General features: G+C 36.3%; 1 protein-coding gene across 3 annotated transcripts in view; it reads left to right on the top strand.

Annotated features, from left to right (window-relative positions):
• ELOVL5 (ELOVL fatty acid elongase 5) overlaps positions 1-7,272 on the top strand; it is a 727,972-nt gene extending 720,700 nt beyond the window's left edge. For all 3 annotated transcript variants that reach the window (XM_044063755.1, XM_044063753.1, XM_044063756.1), the window contains exon 8: positions 1,358-7,272. In XM_044063755.1, coding sequence (XP_043919690.1) covers positions 1,358-1,486 — 129 coding nt within the window. In that variant the 3' untranslated portion in view covers positions 1,487-7,272. The remainder of the gene's footprint in view (positions 1-1,357) is intronic.
• The last annotated feature ends 3,202 nt before the right edge of the window (positions 7,273-10,474 follow it).

Here is a 10,474-nt window from a genome sequence, read left to right on the forward strand (position 1 = left end):
GGAGGACATGCTGACTTCGCACAGAAGGCACCCCAGCCTAGAATCGAACCAGAGAACATCTTACTTTGCAGCGACAATGCAAACCACTGCACCGTTCGTGGACTCTAAACTACACTTTCCTCTCCACACTGTGTTTAGATTTCCACATCTCAACCCCAGGTCAAAAACAACAAGGGACTTAACATAAAAGTACTGGTGCACTGTGGTTTTCCACAGCCAAGTGCAAACAACAAAAGCAGAAGAACCCCATTTCAAGATCCCTGGTGCAAGAAGGGACAGTCGGTGCATGAAAGTCAAATGAACTGCATGTCTGTTTTTTTCTGTGCAATTCACAATGTGTAATACTGGGATAAAGTGTTTTTATTAATTAAATGCACACAATGTGTACTCTATTAGCTGCCTACTCAAGTTTTATTACATTATTCTAATCCTTTTATATGCAATCTAGCTTAACACCCAGTTTGTCGAGAAATTAAATCTGGTTAACAGCTTGCATTTTTGCATTGAAGAAATGCTTATTTAGCTAATATGACAAGTTTATTGGCTAGTATTCCTAATCTGTGTCATTATAATTTGGGTGCATATAGGTCAGCTGATGGATAGGGTCCTGATGAGGTGCAAAAAAAGGAATGACCAGAATTCATGTTAGGCTGTGTACTAGGAGTGGTGAGCTGCAGTATTGGTGTTTGTGGTGAGATTTTGGGGGCAAGTCCAATGACTTTTGTAAAGTGAAAATAACAATCAGACACCACCAAAGGAGATGTTAGCAAGTGTTTCACAAGAAGCCGTTTTACCTCAAGGTCAGTATCATTTTGGACATTCTGTCCATTTCTATTATTCTTCCAGTTTGCCCAAGCTTAGGGTCTACATCCAAGAGAGAATATGAACGTACTGAAAAGCTGTCTCATTCTGCCACAGGGAGAGGGCAGCAGCTTTGCATGTAATATAAATTTGAATGAAGTATGGCCAACCTGCTTTGTTACAGAAGACTGTATGCTTTTTGAATTTCTTTGAAATATGGATTTGTTTGGGCAGCGTTCTACTTGGTAGCTATTATTTCATTACAGTTTTGGTTGAGTTCTTTGTGCAGAAACTAAACATGAGAAGACTGAGCTTAAGTTTGTGTAGATGAAGGTGCGGAACGCATATCGTATTCTATTTGTGACTTGGTAAACAGCACAGCAACACAGTTTGATGCAACTCATTTAGGTGCATCAGATATAAACTATAATTGTATTTCATAGTTTTTCCTGCCTATTTGGATTACTTAGCAAATAATCCTTCTTAGATTTATATTTGTTTCGTGTGCCTTTAATGAAATATATCTAATACATTTGAATGTGCATTTTACATTTAGACATACACAGCCAAATCATCGAGACGGAAAGAATATCAGAACGGGTCTGCAACAGCTGTGAACGGACACCCAAATGGCTTTTCTTCCTTAGAGAACAATGTGAAACAAAGAAAACAGAGACATGATTGAAGGCCACTCTGAGAAGTCTCCCACAGTTTAGGAGAGTGTCTTATTGTGAGCACAAAAGTTGTGGAATAATATTCTGAAGGTATTCCAGTTTTAGCTTAGCCACATAATCAGATTAAATGTAGGAGTATACAAAAGCAGAATTCAAATTTCTGAAATATTTCTGATCAGTTTCATACTTGTTATTGGTCCAGTACACAACTTGAGCCTGCGTCAGACTGCATAAAGCCAGTCCTCCTCCTTATAACTTAATACAGCTGTTGCCTTACTAGTTAGTCTGTGTTTAGGTGCTAAAATCTGTATTTTGTGCTGGAAGCATTCGTGTGTCAAAGCTGTACATGTCATTGAGGTGCATTCTGATTAATTTGTTTACCTAAATTCAGTTTTTATCTTGATAATTTTACAATATATGTATTTGTTTTGTCCTTTATCTAGCCTGCTGTACTGGACATTTTAAAGGAAGTGGCATTGATGAAATATCCATCTAGTTTTCCTGGCAGTCCATAGTCTAACAGTAGCTGCAATGTCCTCACACTAGTAGTGTGATGTCAAACATGTCAGTGGCTTTTTGCTGAAGTTTGCAGAGCCATATGTCTGTGGTCATTTTCCAAGCTAGCGTGGTCAGGCACCAGGACTGCACATGATCATATGGCCACTTGCTAATTGGTGTTTCAGACTGAAGGCAGTCATGGTTGTTTGGGAGATCGTTGTTTGATCCATTAAGTATCAGTATGCACTGTGCTAGGGAGAACTAAGGACAGAATAATACTTAGTCACCAAAATACGCAGCTTGCATAGTACCTCAAAATAATTTCCCACTAAGAGGTAGAGTTTTGACACATGGGTGATTCTTTTTAAAAATGATAATCCTTCTAGTTTGACTTTTATTTTAATTGTAGATTAAATGTGTAGTTGTAAAGTGTTTGTACAAGATGTTTTTTCAATAGAAATGCGAGCACATATGCCTTAAAGTAAAATAGCAGGGCCCAAAGTTTATAGCAACATAGTCTGAACTGTATTGGCCTTTCATACCATGTCAAAATCCTTCTAATCATGCACCATGTGAAAGATCCAGTGAGCAGTACTGACCATAGTAATGTGTTTTACAAGATGCTGTACAGCGGAATGTTATGCGATATTGCACTATGTCTTGGAATAAGCAGCTACATCACCAGATCATGGAAATTTCAGTGGTCAGTTGAAGAGACATCTAGAACCCCTGCAGTGTCCCAGAGTGTACTGTTGCCCTAGGGTTTTGTCCATGTTCCAGTACCTACTCTGTCTCCTTTGAGTTCCATTACATGAAGTTATTTTTCTGCCCATACACTGCGTAACACGATGAGTTTGTCTCCCCAATGTTGTTTTATGTTTAAAAAAGAAATTGTGATATAGTGTGCAACTCCTTTTCATGCCAGACATTATTGTTTTAGCTGATTAATTTAGGTATCTCAGTCAGCAGTATTTGTTTTGTAGGGATTTTGGTTCATTAATCATATTTATGCACACACCCATCAGTTTGCCTTATGTTTTTACAGTGAGCCTGTCTAAACACATTTATTTTGGAAAATGTCATCTCTATCTCATTTAGGTCGGTAACCTATTCTGATGTTTCTGGGGCTGATCATTCACAGCATGTTACCCTGCATTCCTTATTTCTAGTTATTTGAGGCCATCTTAGGTTCTTTGCTTGACCTTATGTCTAACATGGTGCTATGTAATATTGTGCATAGCTGCAGTCATCAAACAACACACGCACTTTAGCATTCCTGTTCTTTACTTTATTAGAGAGTGTAAAGGGGACAGTAGAAGAGGAAATATTTAAAAAATGCAGTGCATAATTAAAATGAACCTGCAATTAAACACAAAATATGTACAGTTGTGATTTAGTTGTTGGGACTATAGCCAAAACGTGTAGTGGTGTCCATGGAAACTGAAAATCAAATGCAAAGTGTTTTGTTGTGTTTAGTGCAGTATCAAAGTTAATGGCAGAAAATTAGTTAATGTGATTTTAAAAATGTAAAGAAATAGAGGACCATACAGTAGCTGTCTTGAGTGATCCCTGATAAAGGTTTACTCACAGCACTTGCATAACTCTGAGCTATAATTTAATGTTTTCCAGAGCTAAAACTAAAATTGGTCATTTGTGATCACTGCTGTACCCCACTTAATTCTAAATAAATAAACTAGATAGTTCTGTCACATAGCTTGGATGCCAAATCGTTGGCTTATCAATGTGCACATTTTAACATTCTCATTGTACCCTTTGTCCTTAATACCTTTTTTGTTGACAGTTTAAGCCTGCTTCATTAAAACAACTGGTTTCACAGGCAAACGACTGCTTACTTTAATAAATGTTAAAAATAATGTTTTTCTTTGTATGAGGTTCAGTAATGCTTTATTCACAAACTGCTAACTGCTGAAGTCTTTCCACTAACACAGGACCTGCTTCTTAGATGGTTCTTCCATCCATTGTGGATATTTCAAACCAATGAGCTCTGTAATCACCATTTGGAAATGATTTCCAAACAAGGCAGCCTCTCGCTTGTGCTAGAGGGGTGGCATAGCAGCTGATATTCATTAACAGTCTGTTGTGGACTAGTAAAATATGGGCATTTGCATAAGCTTAGAATTTGTCACTTAATTTCTTGTTTTACTGAGTCATCCAAATAGCTGCACCAGTGCAAAGATGTAATTTTCTAGTTCACGTATCTGTGAGCAATTCACCTACTAATTTGGCGCCAGCATTCCTTTAAGCGAGATTACTTTACTGTGGGTCTGAAGGAGTGGGGGAGGGGACAATCAGAACAAAGGCTGATAGTGCAATGAACATCTGCATAAGCATGTGCAATATAAACTGATACCGACGAGATGGTCAGAATGTGGCTGGTGTGTATTTAAATGAACATTATAACTTAGTCATTGCAATGAACTGTGCTCCCACTGTAAAAATATATTCAGTTAGTGTACAGAATTTTAGTAGTGTTCCTGGCAGAAAAAAAAGTTTTATTATTTTGATTATTTTGTACATGTATGCACCCTAAAATAAGAATAAAAGACAACCCTTACTTTTTGAGTTTCTATACAAGAGTACTAATAGTTATCTTATTAAATGTAGTGATTGCAGTTTATTAAAGGGAAATCCATTTGCTTGTGGGAGTCCAGGAAGATTGATATGTACTGATTACACTTTACAAATGGAAGTAATTTGGGTGTGAGAGTTAAGAATGATTTTTTTGAAGTTAAAGATTGAGTGCGTTGACTGTATAGGAGGTCACGGTGTGTGAAAAACAGGGTCAGCCTCCTTCTGACACTCTCTTGTTTAGTTATGTGAATATCCTGTTTCTGGCATTTTTTCTGAAGCACAGAAAGTTATGGTGAAATAAATGGTTAGTGTATTTGAAATTATAATGGCAGGCATCATTGGATAACTAATTATGTACTACTGATGTCCTTTATATTATTCCTTTGCCTGCGATTTAGCTGCATGGCTCCTGAACATCATGCAAGAATGCAGACTTTTTACTTTTTTCATAGGTTCATAGGCATGTACTAGGCTAATGACCACAGGGGCCTTTTTAAGCCTAGCCATGCATCCCAAATCTGACAAGTTCTGATACCCTCTGTAACTCTTTTTTTACCATTTCTTTCTGATCCTTGATAGATACCATCATTTTCTGCCCATGAACAGTGTAGCTTTTGTTTTAGTTTCTTTATTAACAGACAAAAAATAGACTTATACTTTCCTTTAGATCCCAGATACTGAAGACTTACAGACTGCTTTCTGCCAGTCCATGCTGAGAAGTTGTAAACCCTCCACTGTCTTTCATGGCCCTTTGGTTGGATATATTTTTTCATCCTTTGCCTATAGGTCATGCATATTTCTTCCTGCTGTGTTTTAGTGGCTATTTCCTTTCTATGCATAATATGGTAGCTGTATCTTCTGCAATCTGGATAGCTTCCTCTACAAACATCCTTTCCTGTTCTGCTGTACTTTGCCAATATTCTTTGTTCAGTATTGCAACATGCTTTTTTTCTTTTTGTAATTCAGGTTTCCACACTGACCTAAAGGTTATTTGCAGTTGTCAGTAGTGTTTAAGATTGACTCCTTTTAATATCTTCTTATATTATTAATGTTGATTTCCTGCTCTGTTTACAGTGCACCTATACTGCAGATGTTGGCTTTTAACCATTTTTTTTAGTTAAATCTCCCCACAACTGTAATTTTACTGTATGGAACTTTTAAGTGCATCTGTCAGGTTTTATTTTGGGGAAGGAGCAAGACTAACACAAGTGCCCTCTCCGAAGCTGTGGTGCTTGCCCAAGGCCTAGCTTGTTAATTTCTGACATCTGTCCCTGGCCTTTTCTCCATTTTTAGATAGTTTTATCATCTTTGAAGAGCCAAGAGCCACATCTGTCTGGAAAAACTCCCCCAAAATCTGTAACTCAAGGAAGCCCTTAAATGATATTTCCTGCCCTAGTCAGTTAACCTCTTGATATAACCAGGATGCCTGATTCAGTTGGCTGCCTCTAACAAACCTTTTATAGTCTTGTAAGTGCTGTTCTGCTTTCTTATTTGTAATATTATTCGGTCTTGTACAAAATGGCAGTGTCACACACTCTCTACCGTTCTCATTTCTGTGTATGCTTTGTCCCTTATTGTCTTGTTCTTTCTACTTGTTTTGTCAAAATAGTGCTAAGTTAATGAATCTGCTGTTTTGTATGGTATTTCTGTTGACTATTTAAACTTACTCTCCTGCACAGTGGACTGTTTAGCTGATTTGTTGTCCTAACAAAAGATATGTCATGAAAGTGGTTAGCACAGTCCCCTGATTATTCCTTCCAATCCTAGGTGGTGATGGACTTTTGAATATGGGTGGTACCCTGGACATCTAGTGACAGTCTGTGTATCTTCTCTAAAACTGCTACAGCTGCATTTTCTGCTTATTTGACCCCTTTTGATTTGGGGACAGAGACCTGCCTTCCCAAGGCACATCCTCTACATGTGTGCAGCCTTGACTACAGGTCCAGTTTTGATCTTCTCCCCATTGTGTTGTAAACCTGTGGATGATGAAGAGTGCAGTCCCTTGCAGGGTCTACATTTTATCTTGTGGTTTATTTTATGGTGCCAGTGAACCTATCTGCAGCATCAATTTAAAAAAATGTGGAAGTATATCTGCTGTCTAATTTTGTAGGTACTTAAGCAGTGATCATTTTAAAACAGCATATAATCAGTAACAGATAATTTAACGAAGTGCATTTATGTACCCTCATGTTTGACAGTCATTGAGTCTAATAGAGTATGAATAAGGTAAAACAATATTGTATATTCTTATATAAAATGTGGAATTATTTATTAAACATTAATGTGTAACAGAAGATACACTAAGTGTTAAAAACCTTCCAGATGTTCTATTTTCTTAGAATGTTTTATTTGAATAAAACAGTTTTAGACCAGATCAGTTACCTTCTGGTCCAAACCACACTCTGTGGAGTTGGAAAAGGGACAAAGAAATGAATACTTCAGGAATACTTAAATATTAAATAAATCAGTTAACCTTAATTTGTGGATAAAGTGTCATTAGTCTAACAATTTCTTGTCCCCATATTATACTCTGAAATCTGAAAATGTATGGATGCACTAAAGATAGTGCAACAGCATTCAGGGTGAAGAGAAAGTTGCAAACTACTGTAATGGTTTTAGATAAATGGTTTCTTGTCTAGATGGCAAAAAGGTACCATGTGAATAAGTGGTTATAATGTGTGGTCCATTAATAAAATAATTTCCACCAGCCTGTGTCTGTTGTTTTTCACTTCTATTGTACATGTTTTTTAACTTTCAGAAAATTTGCATTTCCTAGGGTTGTTTGATAACAGCTGTATATGCCCTATTGGACTTCAGAAATCAAGGTTTCCCATTTATATAGCACTACAGTGCATTTTTTGACCATTCCACTATATTTGAGTGAATATTTTTGACGGGGTGGCAGGTATGTAGCAGTCATGCCTGTTGTCATTCCTGCTTTCCTTCGCAGTCTATAAAGTTTATGAAGGTTCTTCAGCAGTGTGTTAATATACAGACAATGCCTGGTAAAAAATGTCTACAGCTTTATGGAAGCATATTAAGCTACCTTGAACAGAAAAAAAAAAAAGCAAACAACCATTTTTATTCAGTTGTTGCTGTTTTGGGCTAATTTTTTTTTTTTTTTAAAGTAGTGTGCATGTATGTAGATTTGTATGCATGCCTGCATGCGTGTGTGCGTGTGTGTGTGTGTGTGTGTGTGTGTGTGTGTGTGTGAATGAAAGTGCAAGTGAGAAGGGCTGACATTGCATGCTATTATCTTCTGACTGCAACAGCCAGTCCACCACATGTATCACCTGAGCAATAAAATGTGTGAAACTCTAATTTCTGGTATTATTGACTGAAATTAATCCTCAGTGATTTACCAGCAAATTAAACATTATACAAGGGACAGTGCAGAACCATGCAACAAAACCTGGGACAGTTAACAGGCATGAGTATTGAACGCTTTGCATTCTCCATTTTTTTCATTCATTTGATCACAATGAGACATCCGAGGAGTATTCATTTAACAGAGTGTCTGTAACTGGGAGAGAGTGCATGTGTGTGTGTGTGTACGTGTGTGTGTGTGTGTGTGTGTGTATATATATATATATATATATATATATATATATATATATATATATATATATATATATATATATAATATGGATATTAAATGCTTGCATAATTTATATTTTGAATGCAAAGTACTTCATCCAACAATTATATAAGCTACAGCAAATATGAATCATGAAGAGGATCTGTTTTTACATCAAAAATATAAAAAGTTGTATTATTATAATAAGCACAAAATTTAATAGCTAGCCAATTATCTATAAGGGCATTTAGGCCCTCCAGGCATACCTCTCAGCCTGGAATCATCAAAAATCTGGATAAAGGCCCATGAAAATTAGGTACAACTGTCCAAAAATCTGTACTCTGATTAACATATAATATACATAAATAATTATGTAACCCCACCCACTCCAGTGGAATTATGGGATATCAAATTTACCATCATTCAAACGCAAATTAAAGAACAGACAAAATATTAAACACAAAATATAACCAGAACAATAATATTTATATTAACATTTGAACTTGTATAAAACTAAAATTCAATTTTCTTTTATAAAAATAAAATCAACTGAGTCTACACTAATACTAAATAACACATCAGCAGCTATACAGTTATCAGTACAAATATTGAACATGTTTTGCAGTTATACAGTTACATAAGTCTCAATGCACCAATGTCATGCATTCATATGTGTCAGAGAGCGAGCATGTGCATGTTTAGAAAACCTTACTCACAATTTTCCAAACCTGCCCATATAAAGATAAACGATAAAGTACATAAGAGCAAACTGAGGCATTACTACACAAGGACAAACAGCATTTTTCTTATCAAACAGTACTAAGTGCATGTTTTAATTTACTGCTCACATACGAAAGATGACATCCAAATTATATGATTATATGGTAGTAATTTGCCAAGAGTGTTCTTCCATTAACAGCAAATAAGTGCTAATTTGCTACTGCGGTTTACTATTATATCTAGTGCAAGTCTGAGGATTTGCCTGTCTCTGCATCTATTTCAGTATTGCAAATTCTGTAACGCTGATTTAGTAACATGCTAAGAGCAATCAAAACTCCTACATCAATCAGCAGCTTTGTTTCTCTTTTACATACACCACAGGAATAACCTGAAAGGTATTCTTTAGGTAATAAACTTGATCTCACAATCACAATGGTAGATTCCACAGGTACAGATCCTTGTTGACAAATTAGTTTATACGAGAAAGCTTCAAACATATCTTCAGTACACTATCCCTAAAGTAGCTGAGTGAAGTACACAAGCTGGTCAGTATTAAGCTAACAGTTTTTAAATATGGCTGGGGGAGCCAGTGTGATGTGCACCTAATAACCATAACCAAAACTTTATAAATGATACAGGATTGAATAGGCAGGCAGTGCCAGCCAGGCAGAAATCACCTAACCTTGTAGACATAATATGGTGATAACTTCAGTTACTAGACAGGCTGAACTCTTCACCAGCTGCAGTTGATAAAGGTCTGAGGCTTGAAGTCTCAAGAAAAGGAGATATAAATAGCCCAGTCAGAGGGTAATACAGTTTACACTACATCAGGGACCTCTTCACATTTGTGAAGGCAGCAATCCTAAAATGAGAGCATTAAAACCTAAAAATAAACATCTTATCTTTTAGAATCAGTGTGCCATCAAGGATTATCTTCAAGGTTATGCATCTTTGATATTTTATTTGTTGACATTTGATTAGTGAGAAAGTCCAATTGGATAGGTGCAGATTTTCAGTGGAAGCCTGGGGAGAAAAGCTCCAAAGTATTACAAAAACCTTTTTAAGAATGTTAATCTTACAATCTTCATGTAGTACAAAAACATCTACACTTTAAATAATTATACTAAATTAGACATAATGTGAAAACATCCATTCAGAAAAGATATAACTTGTGTGACAGTGATTTAAAATTTAAGGAACTTTTAGCCAGTTCATACAAAAATTAAATGTAAGTTAGTAAAATACAAACAAGAACTGCAATACAAAGAGTGAAAAAACAAGGTCATGACATATTTAGAAAGAGAGGCAGAGGAGAGAAACTGATTGAAGTAGGGAACGGAGTGAAGAAAGCTGAGTAAGGAGGTGTTGGTATGACTAGGTGCTTGTTATTTAAGAATTTAGTTTATCTTGGTGTTGAGCAAGAACAGAGCCAGATTTTAGCTAGGATGTCTTTCAGAGTAGGTTTTGAAGGACTGGAGGGAGGCTATTGTCTTGATGGATGTAGGTAAGAAGTTCCAGGCCTTAGTAACATTGTATAGACCATGCCCATCAAATCTGACAGGTATGTGGACATAGAGAGGGTTTTTGTTCTCTGTATTGTAATGATCAACAT

This window comes from Protopterus annectens, chromosome 2.part2, assembly GCF_019279795.1.
Source record: "Protopterus annectens isolate FY-2018-M chromosome 2.part2, PAN1.0, whole genome shotgun sequence".
NCBI lineage: Eukaryota > Metazoa > Chordata > Ceratodontiformes > Protopteridae > Protopterus > Protopterus annectens.